The sequence below is a fragment of the Trichechus manatus genome, unplaced genomic scaffold, assembly GCF_000243295.1.
Source record: "Trichechus manatus latirostris isolate Lorelei unplaced genomic scaffold, TriManLat1.0 scaffold00116, whole genome shotgun sequence".
In the NCBI taxonomy this organism is placed as follows: Eukaryota; Metazoa; Chordata; class Mammalia; order Sirenia; family Trichechidae; genus Trichechus; species Trichechus manatus.
The window spans coordinates 2,138,412-2,158,673 of NW_004444052.1; the positions used below are offsets into that span (position 1 = coordinate 2,138,412).

Here is a 20,262-nt window from a genome sequence, read left to right on the forward strand (position 1 = left end):
CTGCACACTGGCCCACACTGGTCCCTGGGCTGTATGTCCCTCTGCACACTGGCCCACACTGGCCATGGGCTGTATATCCTGCTGCACACTTGTTCACTCTGTCTCCTGGGTTGTATGTCCTGCTGCACACTGGCCCACATTGGCCCCTGGTTGCTTACCTTGGAGTAGCTCGTAGCCCTCCTCACCAGGAACCCAGGATGAGGGCCTGGGGATCGTTCCAGGCTTTGTAAGGGGCAGGATGCGGGGGGCAGCTCAGGAGATGTCAGCATGGCCTTACAAGGTTCCTTCACTGCACTTACCGCCGGGGTGACTTGTACTGTGGTCCTGTTCGACTTTCAGCTCCATGGAGACTGTCCTGTTTGTTCTTTCCCATGCAGTGCCCGACACAGAGCTGGCACATGATAGGAATTCAGCACATCTTTTGTGAGTGAAGGAACAGAGGCCCCTGCCTTGCTGGACCCTGGTGTCAGTTTACAAAGATAAGACATGTTTATTGGAAAACACACTGTCAAAGGAAGTCTAGTAGTTTTATATTTCTTCCATCATGAGGAAGTGAAGAGAGAGAAGGGAAGGGGGCTGTGCTCTTGTTTCCTGTTGGGGCAGAAGGCAGCACTCTATTGGGCAGAGGCTGCGCCTGCTCAGTGCCGCGATAGTGGGAAGGTTGAGGGCAGGCTCTGGCCCGACTTCACTGTGTGGGGGATCTAGAGGTAGGGGGCTCTTCAGCTCAGCCCAGGTGACTGTTTCCTTTTCTGACTTTTAAGGTCTTGTGAGATTGCTTACTTTGCTTTATTAGGTGTGCCTGCTGTAATTAGCCTATTCATTAGTAGTCTGAGCCAGCATTTATGGAGCACTTCTTGTGTGCCAGGCTCTGCACTAAACGTCTCCTGTGTTATTTATTTCTCACAACCACCATGCTTGTCCCCATTTTACAGATGAGGAAACTGAGATTCAGGGTCCAGTTAAGCACCCTGCAAAAGCCACCAGCTCCTCGGTGGTGACACCTTGATCCCATCCAGGCTTTGTAACTTTAGAGCTGTGTTCTTGACTGCCATTTGGTCTACTTCTGGAAACATTTGAGATGTAGACAACACGTTCTAGCTTTTAGCCCATGTTGGAGACAGTCCTGTGTTACAGCCATTGCCATAACATTGACTCTTGAGTTTTTGATTTTTAATGGTTTTTAAGAGAAATTGTTACTGGTTATTCCTAAGGACTGACATTTATGGTGGAATCTCTTATTCTCGTTCACTTTAACTTAAAAGCATATGTATATTTATAGGATTTTCTTGTTCACTTAAAGAGTTTGCCTATGTTAGCTGAATACCTAATGCTCTGCTTTATTCTTAATCAGGAGTCAGTAAGAATTTCCTGAATGGATGTATTCATTTGAAGCTCATATATATTTTTAAGAGGTTAGAGGGGTAAGTTTAGTAAACTAACATCCAGGAGACTCCGCCATCTTCCTTGTTCATCTTCTCTTTTTGGTGGTTGACTTTGTTGTTTGGGTAGTAACTTTTCCTGGAAGCCCCTTAAGGGGAGGAGTCGTTTTAACTGCTTTTTGCAGCTTTACACACAGGCCTTACTCATTGCACCTTAGCTCTTCCATAAGTATTTCTCATTGCCTGGGAAGCTCAGGGAGTAGAAAATCCCATTCTCTGGTCCCAGTGCTTCTCTTATTGCATTGCACTTTTGTTTTCTTGTTTCAAATTAATGAGGAGAAAAGGTGGATAAGAAATCTGTGTGGTCCAAGAAGTACCACTGTTTGAGCTAAAAATTTGATTGCGTGAGCATTGGTGCATGGCCCATGGTGTTCTACTTTTGAAAATGATTTTGTGCTGATAGTATGGAAATATAGCAGGGATTTGTAGAACAAAAATTGTAATGATTATGTAACTGTCTTATTGTAGTGGGCAGGCTTGGCGGAAATGAGAACTGCGGAAGCAAGGCAGATAGCTTGTGATGAACTGTTCACCAACGAAGAGGAGGAGTACAGCCTCTATGAGGCTGTGAAGTTTCTAATGCTAAACAGAGCCATTGAACTCTATGATGACCAAGAGAAGGGGAAGGACGTCCCGTTTTTCTCTGTGCTCCTGTTTGCTCGGGACACATCCAGTGACCCTGGACAGCTGCTGAGGAACCACCTGAACCAAGTGGGGCGCACTGGTGGCCTTGAGCAGGTAAGTTGTGCCTCAGAGGATGTATTGCTCCAAAACACAGCAGCTTTGACCATCAGACTCTTATTATCTCACAGCTTCTGTGGGCCAGGAATTCAGAGGAGTTCAGCTGGGTTGCTCTCCTGGCTCAGGATTTGTCGACATTGCAATTGGATGTTGGCTGGGGCTGCAGTCACCTGAAGGCTCGACTGGGTGTGTGCGCATAGCTGTTGGCAAGAAGCCTCAGTTCCTCATGGTTAGTGAGCAAGAGGCCTCGATTCCTCATGGTTAGTTAGGAGGAAGCCTCGGTTCCTCCTGCTTAGTTAGCAGGAGGTCTCGTTCCACGTGGTTAGTTAGCAGAAGGCCTCAGGGTCTCTCCATAGAGCTGCTTGAGTGTCCTCATGACATGGCAGCTGGCTTCCCTCAGAGAGAGTGATTTGAGAGAGAGCAAGGAGAAAGCTGCACTACCTTGTGTGACCTAGTCTTGGAAGTCACATGCTCACTTACACTGTAGTCTTTTCATTAGAAGCAAGCTACTAAGTCCATCCCACACTCAAAGGGAGGGGAATGAGGCTCCACCTTTTCAGGTGAGGTATACTGAAGAATTGGTTTTCTTCTTCAGGGTGGTGGATGGGATCAGTGCACTTGGCTCTGGTAGACTGTAAGTAACTAAGCATTTGGAATAGTCACTCCGAGCGTCTTGTTTAATCTTGGCAGCTCTAGCTTTATTAGGTAGTGTCTTAGTTATCTAGCGCAGCTGTAAGAGAAATACTACAAGTGGTTGACTTTACAAACAGAAATTTATTTTCTCACAGTTTAGGGAGATGGAAGTCCGATTCAGGGCGCCACCTCTAGGGGAAGGCATTCTCTCTCTCTCGGCTCTGGGGAAAGGTCCTTATTTCTTCAGCTTCTGTTCGTTGGCTCCTTGGTGATCTTCACGTGTGGCATCTCTCTTCCCCATCTCTACTTACTCGCTTGCTTGTTTAATCTCTTTTATATCTCAAAAGAGATTGACTTAAGACAACCCTACACAAATCCTGTCTCAGTAACATAACAAAGACAACCCATTCCCAAATAGGATTATAACCACAGATAGAAGGGTTAGGATTTACAATACATAATTTGGGGGGACACAGTTCAATCCATAACAGGTAGTATCCTTTAAAGATGGGAATTGCATCACCTTAGCCAGTAGAGACCATTCTGCTCTTGGATCTTTCACAGATATGCCAAATTTGGGGTTTTACAGAGACCTAATCCAGAACTTTCCCTGGAGCCAACGCTTGACTTGCTACACCTAGCACTATCTGTGTTGTGTTCCATGAAATTCATGACGTTTTCCTAAAAAGCCTAGGCAGGTTTTTTAGTGGAATAGCCAACCACTAAAGTAGCATTTGTAGCGTTAAGGTCATCCAGAGTCCTGCCTGCCTGCTTACACAACTGCTGCTGTGCTGGCTTCTCCGCCATGGGAAGAAGACCCAAGTACGTGGACAGATACTGCAGGCAATAGAGAGCTGGGCTGGGTGCAACTCTGAGCCGTCCTTGAGGCTAGACGTCTATTCCAGTCATTGGTGCTGGGTCAGGCAGGATTGACAATCATTATTTTAAAATTATCTGTACTCATCGTGTAGGTTACCTCTGTCTCCTGAAGCGTAGCAAGTACCACACGCTGAAATCCTGGTGGCGCGCGGTTTGTGGATGAGACTGATATTTGTTTTTGCTGAGACCCTGCAAGGTCTGCTGTAACGTGGAGTCCTTCTTTTTTTCTCTACACAGCTTTATTGAGAAACCATACCTAAAGTTCATTCTTGTAAAGTGTGTGAGTCAGTGGTTTTAGTATATTCACAGAGTTGTGCAACCATCACTACCGTCTAATTTTAGACCATTTTATCACCCCAAACAGCAACCTCGTTCCTCTTAACAGTCACTCCTCGCTCCCTCCTTCCCCTTGGCCCTAGGCCGTCACTTTCTGGCTCTAGATGTGCCTATTCTGGACATTTCATATGAATGGAATCATATAATATGGGGTCTTCTGTGACTGACTCCTTTCACTTAGCATGATGTTTTAGAGGTTCATCCCTACTGTAGCGTGGATCAGGACTTCATTCCTTTTTACTGCCAGGTAACATCCCCTTGTATTGCTGGGTAGTATGATAACTCTTTGCTTAACATTTCAAGGAACTGCCCAACTTTTCCACAGCAGCTGAACCATTTTACATCCCCACCAGCAATGTACGAGAGTTCCGTTTCTCCACATCCTTGCCAGCGCTTGTTACTCTCTTTTTTTTTTATTAAGATGAAATTCACCATGACATAGTGTTAACCTTTTTAAAGTATACAGTTCAGTGGCATTTAGTGCCTTCACAGTGTTGTGTGATCACTACCTCTGTGAAGTTCCAGAACATTCTAATCACCCTGAAAGAAGACCCTCTGCATGTTAAGCAGTCACTCCCTGTTACTGTCTGCCTTTGTCATTATAGTCATTCTGTTGGTTCTGAAGGGATGTCTCATTATGGCTTTTATTTGCATTTCTTTAATGACTAATTCAGGAGCCCTGGTGGTGCAGTGGTTAAGTGCTCGGCTGCGAACCAGGAGGTCAGTGGTTCCAACCCACCAGTGGCTCTGCAGGAGAAAATACCTGGCAATCTGCTCACTTAAAGATTACAGCCAAGAACACCCTTTGGGGCCATTCTGCTCTGTCCTGTAGAGTTGCTCTGAGTTGGAATTGACTCAGCAGCACCTAACAACAACGATGACTAATGATGTTGGGCATCTTTTCGTGTGCTTAGTGGTGTTTGTATATCTTTGGAGAAATACCTATTCAAATCCCTTGCTCATTTTTTAAACTGGTTATTTGTCTGTTGTTGAGTTGTAAGAGTTCTTTTTATATTCTGGGTACATGTTTTTTATCAGAGATACAACCCATTCTTGATTATCTGCTTTTTGATAATGACCATATAGAAAACAATTGGGGGTGGGCACAGAAGGAAGGAAAACGTTTATGGATCATCAATTACTATGCTTTATCTCAATGACTGGGATGGGGGACAGTGTTAAGCTACATACTTTCAGCATGGCTTCCCTCAGAATAGGTTGTCCCTGGGTAGTGCAAACAGTTAAGCACTCAGCTACTAACTGAAAGGTTGGAGGTTCTAGTCCACCCAGAGGTGCCTCAGAAGAAAGGCCTGGTGATCTACTGAAAAATCAGCCGTTGAAAACCCTATGGAGCACAGCTCTACTCTGGCACACCTGGGGTCACCGTCAGTTGGAATTAACTCCACAGCAACTGGTTTGGTTTGTTCCCCTGAGAATACCTGTTTGCTCTTTCTCCCCACAGGTTGAGATGTTCCTTCTTGCCTATGCTGTCCGTCACACCATCCAGGTGTACCGACTCTCCAAGTACAACACTGAGGAGTTCATCACGGTCTACCCCACTGACCCCCCAGAGGACTGGCCGGTGGTGACGCTGATTGCCGAGGACGATCGGCACTATAACGTCCCCGTCAGAGTGTGTGAGGAGACGTATCTGTGAGGGTCACACACACCCCTGGACAGCCAGTGGACATGGCTGAGGCGCACAGGTACTTCCTCGCCTTGGGCTTCCAGCTTCAGGGTCTCTTAGAATGATCGATGAGAACTCTTCCACCTCCTTTTAGAATGACTTCTGGGACCTCATGCACCTGTTTGAGCCAAGCTGCACTGGGATGTTCTGAAGACTGTCTTTTAATCTAAGAATCCACCGAGTCTCTTCCCTCACTTGTGATGCAGCCTGTCTCAGTGGGGGCCTTCAGAGCACACCTGTGGGAAGGGAAAACCAGCTTCTCCATGAAACAGTGCTTTTGTATCAGAGGAGACTCGCTTTAGAGAGGAATGTGTTCTTTATGTCTCAAATCAAACTCCTTCTAATGGTAACTGGCTTTTAATTTTTTCTTAAGATAGTATTTTTTTTTTAGGTGGTAATGGGCCTCTGTAGTGATCTTTCTATGTGCTCTGCTTAAGTGGTGTAGTTCTGTGCTAATGGCACAGTCACCACCTTCCTCTGGTGTCGTCTTTTGCCTGCTGTCGGGGGAAGAGCGATGGATTGGTACTAACTAAGGCTGTGTTTAGCAGATCATCTCATAGAAGATTAAGAACTGGGTCCAAAAGTGGGTAATTTGAAGGCATTTAGGACGGCTGGAGAAGGAGCCGCAGAAGGGCATGGCGGTGGAAAGTGGAGCGTCTTGCTCTGCGTGAACATGACTGGTGCCTGATGTCCCTTTACCTACTGTGGTTTGGTGCTGGGTGTCAGAGACTATTAATTATTCTCAACAACCACAGATGCATAATTTTATAGTCAGAAAGGCGTTTATAGCCATCTGGTTTTTTAGAGGAGGAAACCAAGGCTAAAGATTTAAGTCAGTCACCAAGTTCAGCAGTGGGATGAGCTTAGAGCCAGGTCTTCTGTGCCCTTTTCATGCTCTGCTTTTGAGGGCACTTCTGTTGCCACATCCACGTAACTTTACCTGGTGGCAAGGGCTGAGTAGCAGCAAATTGTAATTTTTCATGAGTAAGTATAAGCCGAAGCACGTGCTAAATACGAATGCAGAAACAGTTCTATGTTGTAGGCCCTTGGTTTGGTTTGGGAATCCTTGTGGAGGCTGCATCCCTGGCCAGGAACGCTTGCCTCCACAGTCACAAGCTGAGGTGGTGACAGTGGGGGGCATGAGAGCAGGGCCTGAAGGAGGGCCTGAATTGTTGCCTGGGTCCTGGATAGGTTCCCAGGAGCCAGACGCGTCACCCTCAGGACTGCGTCAGCGGCGTCGGGATCGACTCCGCGTCTGTGGAGGTGCTGCATCCCTGATGTCCCGAGCTGTATTTTATAATAATTAAACTCTTTATTTGGTCCAATTTAGTATAGTTTATAAGCTATCTAATCTGTTGTTTTTAGGTGAGGGGGGGGACTGTTTTTGAAAATGTAGATTTTGCTTTTACTTAAAAATGAAATTCTTAGTTAAGAAAACTCAGAGAATGCACAAAACTATGCAGACTGTTACTTTAGTTTTTCCCATTACCTCGTCAGTACTAGTCACCACGTTTTCCTAGCTGTTTATTGTCCAGAGTGTTGGGAGTAAAGTCTGCTCTACAGTGTGTGTGAAGACATTGAAGAGGCTTGTTTTTTTCACTGTGAAATACAATGGTGCCTTGAGTATGGAGGTACCTAGAAGCCAAATTAAAGTAATAATGATGAATTCGTGTTGACTTTGATGCGTCATTTTAGTGGTCGTAATTATACGACGGGAAATGCTTACCGCGTCATGAACTTTTTTTGAAGCACGACTTGAGGCGTTCAAGTTGGAAAGGCTGTAGGGACTTGGGTCCCTCAGGCACATTGAGTCTTGCCACCAGCTCACAGACACTGTAGGACTTTAATGATACTCGGGAGCACGTAGTTCTGAATTTTGAAAATTTCTATTCTTATTGAAGTTGAACTGGATTTCCGAGCAACTTGTTTACATTTCATACTTTTTTCTTGTTCCTATGTATGATAATTGTTAGAATGTGTACAGAAATTGTGGTCTTACCCTCCACATTGACAAAAACCCAAAAGGGTACATTTATTTTACATTAACTTTCTGTCCCCAGGCCTTGTCAGACTCTGCTCTCCGACCGTTGTTCAGGCTTAGAGGGGTTACAGGATGAGAGGAGCAAAGTTTCAAGGAAATAGAATTGCAGGAAATACAAGTGATTGGCCAACTTTAAAAATAACATTTCTTTTTTGGAATATGCAACTTCATTTGTCCAGAGTCTTAATCCCCTTTCTCATTCCTGGTCTTGAGCTGGTGGGGTAACATCATCAGAATAGACATTAAATTGAGAACAGAGTAGATTGCGGAGGATAATTCACTTAGAGAGCTCTCTGGAGTGATGAGGTGTTCTAGAAGGGAAGGTGGTCAGAATACACAGTGCTTACTTTCCATCCCGGTGGTCCCTGCAGAGCTCAGAGGTGGTAGACCCTGAGGTACTGGCCGAAAGGGTAGTGTACTCCTTAAGGAGGCATGACTTACCTTTGAGCTCACCTGAAGGTGCATTTTAACCTGAAAGAATTCCTGTAACATGTCCCATTGAATGAACATTGCTCCTTCAGAACGTTTTCTGTTCCCCTCCTCACCTGTTCGCTACTTCAGAAGCATGCACACTGTCCATCGCTTCCCCTCACGCACAGGGAACTAGGGCGGCATTGGAGAACAAGAAGCTGGCCTGTGGCCTTTAACTTTGGATCTGGGAATTTGATCTGGAATGTTTGCAGTTCCTCTGCCTTCAAATATGCTTATGTCAAAACGTTTTAAATGCACAGGATTAACCTTATTTTCTTTATACAGCCATTGACACTTTTATTCCACTATTATATATTCAGTTAATGATAAAATTTTTCTTTTAATTAAGGAAAACAGACAGTGCCTTTGTATCCTTTCATTGTTCTTTTCCCTCCAGTTTTAGAGCTTATCAGGTAAAATCTCGGCCACGTGAATTTAACACCTCTGTTGGAAGAAATGACATTGTGAGTTTTTTTTATGTGGGTGGTCTTGGTTTTTTTTTTAAGGGCTCTGTGTTTTGTGCCCCCCTCCTCCCCACAACCCACAAGGTGCTAATTTTACATTGAGTTAGTCCACTGTGTGAAGATTTTCCAGGTATGACTGAAGTGCTCCATGGCCTCTGACGCTCCGCCTACCACCTCAGCTTCTCCCTAGGACTTACTGAGACTTCCTGGTTGTATCTTCTTTGGATGTAAAATAAGGTTTGATCCTTTCCCTCTGTCTTTTTCTTAAGAAATACTTTGCAGGTACTCCCTTTTGAAAGCCAGAAAGTATTTTCAGAAGAGAAACCACTGGGGACTCTTCTTTATTTAAGATCTGTGGCTACATAAAAAATACTTGTGTGTGTGAAATGAATCTGAAATGTGTGTGAAATGTATGAATCCCCAAATAGTTTAGCTAAGGCTGGGCACAACACCAAGTAATTTAAAAATAATCCAGAACTGTAAGAAGTGGTGAACAGAGGAAGAAGGAACTGACGTTAGATCTAAGTTAAAAACGCCACTGGAAAACCAAATAACAGATGTCCAACAGACGTCGGTGCTTCAGGTTATAAAGGAATGAACATCTTATCGTGTGTATTCTGCAAATTCATATTTCTACAGTTCCGTCCTCTCTTTAACAGAATGATATTTAATGCTGAACTGTTCGGAAAACCTCATTCGTGATCCCTTCTCCGGTGGAGAGAGCAGGGAATCAGCTGGCTGAGTTGTGCGGTAGTTTAGTGAATGTTGGAGTAGAGACAGAAAGCTGATTATTAATGTTTGCCTCATTCAGCTTCTAACTTGGAGTCATGAAAAAAACAAAACGGGTTCAGCTGCCTGCCACCTTGGCCTTTTCCTGGAAGCCAGGAGCGCTAAGGGTGAGGTGTGCATGGCCGTGACTAGGGACTGTGGGCTGTATGTGTGCCCGTGTGTGTGTGCCCGCGTGTGTGTGCCTGCATGTGTGTGTGCCTGCATGTGTGCTCACATGTGAATGTCCCCGTGCTTTTCTGCAGACACTTCATAACTTCCTCAATGTGCCCACGGCCCAGCAACATCCTGGGATGGAGGCGCGCTGTCCCATTTGGTTGTATTTTTTCATGATGAATTGAAATTTATTACTGGGAATGGTGGAATGGGATAGTATATATAAATAAAATATACAGGGTGGCCATTGAGTCTGAAAACATTAATTGTACTGAAATGTAACATCAATAAACCATTTATCACGTGTGTGTCTGTTACCAGACCTTAGGACCACCTGCGTATGTCAACATTAAACGCTCATTAATAGCCAGAGGGAGCTATTGATGGAGGAAAACATTGACTGGAGTTTTATCTCAGTTAACCATATTGATTTCTTGGGTGTAAATTTGGATGAGGACTGAAGTTGCCGAAACATGAGTAACACAAGGAGGAACGGGAAGGGACAAGGGCTTGAAATAGCCACAGTCTTAGAATTTGCCTTCCTGGGAAATGGGGGTGGGGAAGGGTTGACCTTAATTCTGAACTTCCAAATAATTTTTTGTACTTAATTTTAGGGGCCTTCATTGTGATAATTGAAAACTACCTTGATCTAGTTTCACTTAAATGGTGCTAAAAATATGGTACATGTATTCCTTTTAGGACTCCCTGGCGGTTCAAACAGGTAGCATGCTCAGGTGCTAACCAAGAGCCTGAGTCTACCCAGAGGGGCCTCGGAAGAGAGGCCTGGTGGTCTGCTTCCAAAAAATCATCCATTGGAAACCCTGTGGCGACAGTGCTCCTCTGACCCACGTGGGGTGGCCTCGGTCAGAATCGGCTCGATGGCTTCCGGATTTTTAGTTTATTCCTTTTTAGGAATTGCCACAGTCCACAGTGGTGTTCACTTCGGAGTATGTCGGTCTGAGAACAAAGCCAGAATGGATGTATTTCGTGAGCGCCTTTCTCATTTGTACTCTTTGTAACAATGTTTTGGTATTGTACCTGCATCTTAGCCCATTTCTGTGCTGTGAATTGGGAGAGAACAGCAACCTAATTTCGAAACCTTTGCCATGGAGATTTTGTCTGTCTTCCCTGAGGGGTCGGGCTGTGGAGGGAGAGCATGCGGGGACATGCTGTGTGACCCAGCTGGCTTAGTTAGCAGCATCTACTCTGTTTGCACTGTAAAACGTCAGCATTTGTCAGAAACTCCGCCTGCCCTGGAAAGCACGCCCTGAGGCTCTGGCCAGTTTGAGGCCTTGCTTTCTACCTGCAGCCAAGGCCTGGTGCCTGGCTCCTGGGGGCCTGTGCTCCCCTGCACTTGTTGAGTCTCCTGTCTTCCTTGTCAGAGGCCGAGCCGGCTCCAGGGCTTCGCTGCTGATTCCCTTTAGAAACCCAGCTGCTGAGGATTATAAAAATAACTGAAAATAAACTCAGAAGCCTATCTGTGATTAAATGCCTGCATTTCAGGACTTTGGTAGATTTGAGGGCAATGCTTCAACTTGGCAGCACCCCCAAGACAAGCCCATGACGTCCAACGGCTGACTCCACCACCACCCATTTTGAACTGAGAAGGATCTGGGGGGCAGTGCTGTAGACTTAGAGGAGATAACCCACATGAAGCAATAACCTAACCCATAATAAGGGCTCAGAAAATAGCAGGTAGCTTTGGACGTCGGTCTGGATTCAATTTCAGCTACCACCTGCTAGCAAGGTAAGCTTGTGTGTGTGTGGGTGGGGGGAGTGCTTTCAGCACCCTGCACCTCGGGTTCTCCATCTCTGCCGCCAGAGGCTCTCCTGGGGGGACTAAGGGAGGGGCAAGTGCCAAACAGAGACCTAGAGGCAGGTATCCTAGAAGCAAAGCTGAGAGAGGCCTGCTGTGCATGGAATATTCTGAGGTGCTAACGAACCATTCACACGGATGGAAATGTACCCAGAGGTCGATGGCAAGAACTTGTATGCATTGTGTACAAATCAGACTGCCACTGAAAGACGTTAACAAAGGTGGAGGTTGACAGAGGGTGTTCAGATGTGTTCTTGGGGATAGAGAATGAAGTTTGAGCCGGCAGAGACCTGCCTGACGTGGTCAAAGAACTGCTGAGCCTGGGAGTCTTAGCCAAATGGCGCCGGGCTTCCAAAGAACCCACTGGTTAGAGGTTGGGCATGCACACATCCATCAGAAAAGAGAGCCAGGTTGGTAATGGGCAGCAAAAGGACCTCTCCGCAAGGAACCCCAACAACAAAGCATTTCCTCCTCCAGTGCCCATTCATCTGGGTTAATAACCTGAAAATGTAGCATGTAAATACACTTCTCCCTCCCGCTGCCTGCATTATGGCCCTCTGCTCAGCACACACACGATGCAGACACGGACACACACAAAAAACAGACATACAACACAACATGGTAATGGATGTGTACAGACAGTATGCCACAAAATTGGCTGAAGCAACAACATGGAGGGGGCAGGATCGTGACCTGAAGAGAGAGCTGGTCGACCGGGGTCCTCGGGGAGGGGGAAGAAAACTTAAGTCAGAGCCTCCAGAAACAGACCAAGTTGGGTTCCACCACCTCATTATGCTGGTCCACCCCAGTTCCCCTGGCCAGGGCCCAAGGTCCGAGGCTGGTGGGCCCTGGTGGCACAGTAGTTAAGAACTCGGCTGTTAACGAAAAACGTTAGCTCCTTGGAAACCCTATGGGGCAGTTCTACCCTGTCCTCTAGGATCTATGAGTTGGAATCAACTTGACTGCAAGGGGTTTGGTTTTTTGTTTGAATTTGCTGAATTCTGAGAGCGGTGTTTCTGGCATTTCCTTCTCCACAGCCTTCCCCTACACAGTGTACAGAAAAGCAGGACCCAGGCTGTGGGTCCTGGAGAGTTCCTTACGAATATTTTTACACCCATTAAATGATAAGAGAATAATCAGTTGCTATCCAGTTTGATTATGACTCATGGTGACCCCATGTGTTTCAGAGTAGAACTGTTCCATAGGGTCTTCAATGGATGTGACCTCTCAGCACATTGCCAGACCTTTCTTCCAAGACACCTCTGGGTGGATTCAAACTGCCAACCTCTTTGTTAGTAGCCAAGCACTTAACTATTTGTGCTACCCAAGGACTCCTGATTAAGAGAATACCAACTGTATTATGTGGTTCAAAATGAGAGAGTATTTACTCAGTACGTTTCCACATGCCACCTCAGTCTTGCTTAAGACCTTCTGGGCATTTCTGCAGTTTCTATGACATGATTACCACCACCACCCCCTTGTCTGTGCTCAGTGTGAATGACCTAGTAAGGCACCTCTGATTTTATGGGTCGGAAGGGTCGATTCCAGACTTGCAGAGAGGCAGAATAGATTTGGCCCTTGGGATGGGAAAAGCCCTAGGGGATGCTTTGCCCCCTCAGCTTCCCAGAGCCCCTCCCTACACCACCTCACAGCCCAGCCCTCTGCCCTGCAAGATGGGCGAGAGGTTTGGTGACGGTTGTGCTGTTACAGTAACAAAATGTTCATTAAAGCCTATGACAATGCCATCAAATACTCCTCTAGTGCCAAAAACCATGCCCCAAACCAGACTGAGAATGCAGTTTGCTCTTGTCAGCTGCATGGAGTCGTGCCCCGACTCATGGTGACCCCATGCACACTGGAGCAGAACGCTGCCAGTCCTGTGCCATTGCTATGATCGATTGCAGATAGGACCGTTGTGATCCATAGGGTTTTTTTCATTGCCTGATTTTCAGAAGCAGATCACCAGGCCTTTCTTCCTAGTCCATCTTAGTCTGGAAGCTCCGCTGAAACCTGTTCAGCATCACAGCAACATGCAAGCCTCCACTGGAAGCCTGCAATTCACATAGACAGGTGGTGGCTGTGTATGAGGTGCACTGGCTGGGAATTGAACTTGGGTCTCCTTCGTGGAAGGAGAGAATTCTACCTCTGAGCCACCACTGCTCGCTTAGAATGTGTTTGTTGTTGTTAGGTGCCATCAAGTTGACTCTGACTCATGGAAGCCCCATGTGTTCGAGTAGAACTGCTCCATAGGGTTTTCTTGGCTGTAATCTTTATGGAAGCATCACCAGGCCTTTCTTCCATGGTGCCGCTGGGTGAGTTCGAACTGCCAGCCCTCATTCAGGCTAGCAGTTGAGTGCAAACCATTTGTGCCACCTGAGGACCTTTGTTGTTGTTGTGTGCCCCATAGGGTTTCCAAGGAGTGGCTGGTGGATTCGAACTGCCAACCTTTTGGTTAGCAGCCTGAGCTCTTAACCACTGCGCCACCAGGGTTCCTAGGGGGAAATAAAATGCCAGTGGCATAGTGGTTAAGTTCTACGGCTGCTAACCAAAAAAAAAAAAAGTCGTCAGTTCGAATCCACCAGGCGCTCCTTGGAAACTCTATGGGGCAGTTCTCCATCCTCTAGGGTCTCTATGAGCCAGAATCGACTTGATGGCAACGGGTTTGGTTTTGGTTTGGTTTGAAGAAGTGCAAACAGCTGCCATGAGATGTCTGCAGTTCACATAGGAGACAACAGGCCTCCAGACTCCAGAGGAGGCTAAGCAAGCCCAGAGCCGACACACGTTCCTGAAGGCGTGGATTTATGGGCATGGCGATGACGTCCTGTCCTACAGCTACTCCTAAGGGAACGTCTTGAGTCACGCAGGATTTGAATTGTGCTCGGTCTTGAGGAGCATGATATACTCTAAGGTTTTAAAAAATCTTTAAAAAACATTATATAATTAGCATCATTGACTATTTCCATTTTTCACAGTTATAAGTAGTGCTGCAATGGACATTCTTATTCATGAGCCTTTTTATGCATTGATGTTAGTTGAACGTGCTTACGGCACTCGAAGCAGATGTCTAAACTGCCCTTCTAAAAAGTGGGAATTTTCGCTCACAGGCCGGTATTGGAGGGCCTCCTTCATTGCTCCTTACCGACGCGGAGTCCCTGGATGCTGCAAATGGTTAATGTGAGGCTGCTTATGGAAAGGTTGGCGGTTCAAGTCCACCCACAAGTGCCTCAGAAGAAAGTCCTGTCGATCTAATTTTGAAAACTCAGCCATTGAAAACCTTATGGAGCACAGTCTACCCTGACACAACGTGAGGTCACCATTAGCCAGAGTCGACTTGATAGTTATTGGTTAACACTAGATGGAATTTGATTTTAAACTTCGACGACTAGGAGGGGGGCAAAGGGAGAGGAGAGAGGGAAGGAGGGAAGGAAGGAAGGAAGGAAAGAAGGAAGGAAGGAAGGAGGGAAGGAGGGAAGGAGGGAAGGAGGGAAGGAGGGAAGGAGGGGGCATCCAGTTTTAATTGGCTTTTGATTCTTGTGATAGTGAACTTTTTAAAATTTTATTTTGGTAAAATATATAACAAAATTTGTTAGCTTAATCATCTTTAAGTGTACAATTCAGTGACATTAATTACATTAACAGTGTTGTACAACCCATAGCCACTGTCTATTTTCAAAACTTTTTCATTACCCCAAACAGAAACTCAATACCCCTTGTTATGGATTGAATTATGTCCCCCTAAATATATGTCGTAAATCCTAATCCCTGGACCTGTGGTTATCATCACACCTGGGAACAGGTTTCCTCCCTTATGTTAATGAGGCCGTATCAGCGTAGGGTGGGTTTTAAGGCAATCACCTTTGAGATAGAAAAAGAGCAGATTAGGCACAGAGAAACACGCAGAGATAGGGAAGAGAGATGCCGCACCTCATGAAGATCACCAGGGAACCGAGGAACAAGGACCTTCCCCCAGCACTGACGGAGAAAGCCTTCCCCTAGAGCCGGAGCCCTGAATTCGAACTTCTGGCCTCCCAAACCGTGAGGAAATCGATTGCTGTGTGTTAAAGCCACCTGTTTGTGGTATTTCTGTTATAGCAGCACTAGATAACTAAGGCACCCCTTAAGCAATAACTCCCCATTCTTCTCTTCCCCCAGCCCCTGGAAATCTGTACTTTCTGTCTGTATGGATTTGCCTATTCTAGATGTTTCATATATGTGTGGTCATAAAATACATGACCTTTGGTGTCTGATTGATTTCACTCCGCATGATGTTTTCAAGGTTCGTCCATGTCATAGCATGTATCAGGATCTCCTTTCTCTTTATGGCGGAGTAATATTCCATTGTGTGGATGTGAACACACTTTTCACATCGATTGGTCACTTATATTTCTTCATGCATTGCCTGTTTCTGTTCTTTTCCACGACATGGATGTTTTTCCCTAGTTGGGTACGTGCGTGAAGCATCTTGCCACGTGGCCCTATGCGAGACACCATTGAGTTACATCACTTCCCGTTCCCACCAGCAGTAAGTGCCAGATTTCTGGGGCCCTTGCCAACACCCAGCTCTGTCATGCTCTTTGATCTTGGCTGAGCTGATCGTTGGAAGTTCAATTTGCGTTTTTTGACTTGAGCAAGGGTGAACCTGTTTTCATTTGTATAAGCCGTTTGCAGTTCATTTTCTGGAGCCGTCTGTTCATGCCCTTTGCCATCTGTGATATTCTCCAACTAGACTGTCGTTATGTGAGAATCATACTTGTATGTGTATTTCACAGAAGGGAGATTTTCTAGGAGGTTGGAGCATCGAGAAAGAAAGGCAGACTGACAGGCCATCAGGGGTCAGTGCTGGGCTCTTTTGGCTGTAACAAGAACTTGGAGCCCCAGGGTGGTGCTAATAGTTCAGAGCTTGGCTACTAACCTAAAGGTTGATGGTTCAAATCCACCCAGAGGCACCTCGGAAGACAGGCTTCGTGATCTATTTGTGAAACATCACAGCCACTGAAAACCCTATGGAGCACAGCTCTAGTCTGATTCACATGGGGTCAACATGAGTCAGAGTTGCCTGAATGCCAACTGGTAATGAGAGCTAGCTCAGACTGTCTTAATTTATAGAGGGGCTTAGCCGCCTTTGGGGATGAGGAGAGGGGGTTGAAGGTGAGAGGGCTGCAGGAAGAAGCGCTGTTGTTCAGGTGAGGAACGTGGGGATGCCTTCATACAGTCTCCAAAGAGGGACTGCTCTGGGCCAGGCACAGTGGCTCCAGGCTCTGGGATGCGAGGACGACCTGCCTGGTCCCAGCCCTCCCAGCCTCGCAGCCCTGCAGAACTCACGTGCATTTGTAACAGGTGAGCTGAACTAGGATAACTCAGGGATGGAATCACAAACCAGCTTGATTGTCCTGCATTGTTTAAGGTATGCTCAGCGGGAGAATGCTTGCCCCGCCCCTGGAGGAAAGCTGGTGCCCCATGACTTTTCTGCGCACTCCTGGGTAATTAAAAGACCTTCTGGCCATTTTAAGTTGCTAAATGCTATTTCAGTTCAGAAATTGGGATAACCTGTCTTGAGTAAGGCAAAGCTAAGACTAATTGCTACTTGCTACATCTGGCCTTCCAGGGCTGGAGCAGGAGGAGGGAGGCAAGACAACCAAAGAGAAAACCAAACCAGCCGCCTTCGAGTCTGCTTCAACTCAGGGCAACCCCATGTGTGTAGAGCAGAACTGCTCCACAGGGCTTTCAAGGCTGTGACCTTCTGGAAGCAGATGGCCAGGCCTTCGGAGGCGCCTCTAGGTGGGTTGGAGCCACCAACCTTTCAGTCGGTAGTCGAGCACTTAACCGCGTGCACCACCCACAGACTCCGGAGGTGAGGCAAGGAGGGAGCAGAGTTCTTACTCTTGACAGCTACTGTGCTAATCCAGTCTCACCTTGGGCCTGGCCACACGCAGAGCTGATTGGGGTACTTTCATGGACACCACCCCCCACCCGCCCTGTGCACCCCAAGCTCAGAGCCTCTCAGCAGCAGCTGCCTCGACGTGGCCCATACTCTGTCTCGGGCATTCCACTTTCTCCCAGGAATCCAGTGATGCCACCAGCTCCTTTCTTCTGAGCTGTGTTCCCCCCCGCAGGTGGCTCTGGTGGATAGGACCTAGGACAACCCCCAGGCCATCCTGGATCCTGGTGAACCAGGTCTGGTTGGTGGGAAAGGCCTTGTACCCTTTGTCAAACTCTGCTGTGCCCACCAGCCCCAATGCCCCTCCCTTGGGCTCCTGTCTCCAGGACCATCCGCCCTCCTATCAGATCTTACAGGAGAGCCAGACTCCAGTCCACAAGTCCCCTTCCCTCTAAGGACCTGCTTCCCGCTCTCTGAGTGTCCCAGAGACTCTTTACCAGGCTTGAAGTGTCGTGACCGTGCGCCATCACACGCCCCTTACAGGAGTGGGCTCAGTGCAGCTCCCTGCGAAGCGCCCACCTCCACCAGTTTTCTTTTTAAGAATCTTGTCTTGGTCCTCATGCCCTTGTGGATGGGGATGAAAGAGGACGCAGGTTTTGGAATGGAGCCAGGAGCTAAGACACCTGGGGCTCGAGGTGTCCCCATTTGTGCTGCTGCTTCTCCTTGGGGGTTAGTCCCTTCCTCTCTGGCTGGATTCTGGTTGTCTGCACGCAGCCCGGCCTTAGCCTGGTGTCAACCACATAAGCACGGGGCCAGTCTTCAGCAACCCACTGCCGAGATGAGAGGAAGGGCCAGCCTGGAAAAGGGGGCTCGTCAGGCCAGGTTTTCTAGAATCATCTCTGCAGTACATGAGGTGGCACTTGTAGCAGGGAAGTCAGGTTGCCGGGAATGGTGGCTCTGATGGGCACTGTAGAACTCCAGGAGATGTCATTTACGTTTTAGTCTATTTTCGATGCTTCTATAGCATCCAGACCCAAGGCAACCAGGAGCATGGAGCTAAGAGGGGATGCATAAATGGAAAGGATAAATAGGAGAGGTGGGTGTGAGAGAGGGGAGGCGGATGTGAGAGGGGAAGTTGAGTGTGAGAGATGGGAAGTGGGCATGAGAGAGGGGAGGTGGATGTGAGAGGGGAGGGGGTGCGAGAAGGGAAGGGGGGCGCGAGAGGGGAGGTGGATGTGAGGGGGGGCGTGAGGGGGGGCGTGAGGGAGGGAAGGGGGCGTGAGAGATGAGAGGTGGACATGAAGGATGGAGGTGGGTGGGAGAGAGGGGAGGAGGTAGAACTGGTGGGGGTTAGTGGGACCCCACTAGGGGCTTTGGGTGGGTTTCTGGGTGGGTGCTAGTGTGATTGGTGGAGATAGGGATTTCAGGAGAGAGTGTGGGAGCCGGTGGTGAAGAGGGTGCAGGTAGGGCTGAAGTCCCAGGCTGGGAGGTGACTGGGTACACTGGTCTGAGGCTCGGGAACAAGTCCAGGCTGGACAGACTCTGGAATCAGCTGTGCATATTTGGAGCTGGGAACAGGCCTGGTGAGGTCACGTGGAGCATGTAGAACAGGACTCCCATCTAAGGTGGGAGCACCTCCTGGGCCTGGGTGGGGCCATTTTATTCTTTCCAAAGGAGGTGGCATTAAGTCACACTGGGAGGCACAGTTGTAGGGTGAGAAAGGCTGCTGGGATCTGGGCCCAAGCGCATTTAGGGGACAGGCCGAGGACGAGCAGCAGGAGTGAGGGGTGGCGTTGCCAGGAGCGGTGGAAAGGTTGCTTTACACCCTGATGACACGTTTGGCCTGAGGGAGGGAGGAAGAGCGGAGCAGGCCCAGCCAGTTCTCCTCAGCCCCTTTCCTTCACACTGAGAACCAGGTGCAAGGCCTGATGAGAGTTTCAGGTGTCTGCTGTGTAGGGAACCCTGGTGGCACAGTGGTTAAGAGCTTGGCTGCCAACCAAAAGGTCAGCAGTTTGAATCCACCAGCTGCTCCTTGGAAACTCTAGGGGGCAGTTCTACCCTCTTCTGTAGGGTTGCTATGAGTTAGAATTGACTCAACGGCAATGGGTTTGTTTTGTTTTTCTTTTTAGTATAATGTGAAAGGAGCCCTAGTGGCACATTGGTTAAGCACTCTGCTGCTAACTGGAAGGTTGGCAGTTCAAATCCACACAGTGGCTCTGCAGGAGAAAGACCTGGTGATCTGCTCCCATAAAGATTACAGCCTAGAAACACTATGGGGCAGTTCTACTCTGTCACATGGGGTCCTGTGAATCGAAAATTGACTCCAGAGCACCTAACAGCAGTAACAACAGTATAACGTGAAGTTTGGTACTAAAGATTGTATTTAATTCTAATTTGTTCTCCGGATTCAGTTTCCCTGAACCTAGTGTGGGACTAGCCTTGTCTCTCCTTTAGTTTAGTTTGGTTTCTAGCGGTTTTGCTTCACTGAGAGCCGGCCACAGTTCAGTTCACGGATCCGCCGGCTGAGGGCCCTTCTAAGCTGCTTGGAAGCTTAGCAATGCGGCATCTCAGCCCTGCAGAACTGCCACTGACCACACTTTGTGAATCCCCGTGTCCCAGCAGATTAGAACCAGGAAAGGCCTCGTCCTAAGGCAAGGGAGCGGATCCAGAGGGATGGGATAGCTGGCCGGTCTCACAGCTAATAAGCGGGAAGACACAGAAGCCAGGTTTGCAGCTCCAGATTCTTTTTCTTCTGTGTAAAGGTCAGTGCATTTGACTGGGAAATTAGTATGGCATTTACTGGCTTGTGTTGTTCGGAAGGAGGATGGTACTAGCCCTGGAGCTTGTTGGGGCCAACCTTCCCTCAGCCCAGTGTTGCCTTTAAGAGTGACAAAAAGGAAAACTCCAAAGTTTCTCCAGGATAACCAAAAAAAAA

General features: G+C 47.6%; 1 protein-coding gene across 3 annotated transcripts in view; it reads left to right on the plus strand.

Moving 5' to 3' along the window:
- The window catches only part of OTULIN (OTU deubiquitinase with linear linkage specificity), a 42,181-nt gene extending 30,915 nt beyond the window's left edge, over window positions 1–11,266 (plus strand). For all 3 annotated transcript variants that reach the window (XM_023738394.1, XM_023738396.1, XM_023738395.1), the window contains 2 exons: window positions 1,908–2,177; window positions 5,491–11,266. In XM_023738394.1, coding sequence (XP_023594162.1) covers window positions 1,908–2,177; window positions 5,491–5,685 — 465 coding nt within the window. In that variant the 3' untranslated portion in view covers window positions 5,686–11,266. The remainder of the gene's footprint in view (window positions 1–1,907; window positions 2,178–5,490) is intronic.
- The last annotated feature ends 8,996 nt before the right edge of the window (window positions 11,267–20,262 follow it).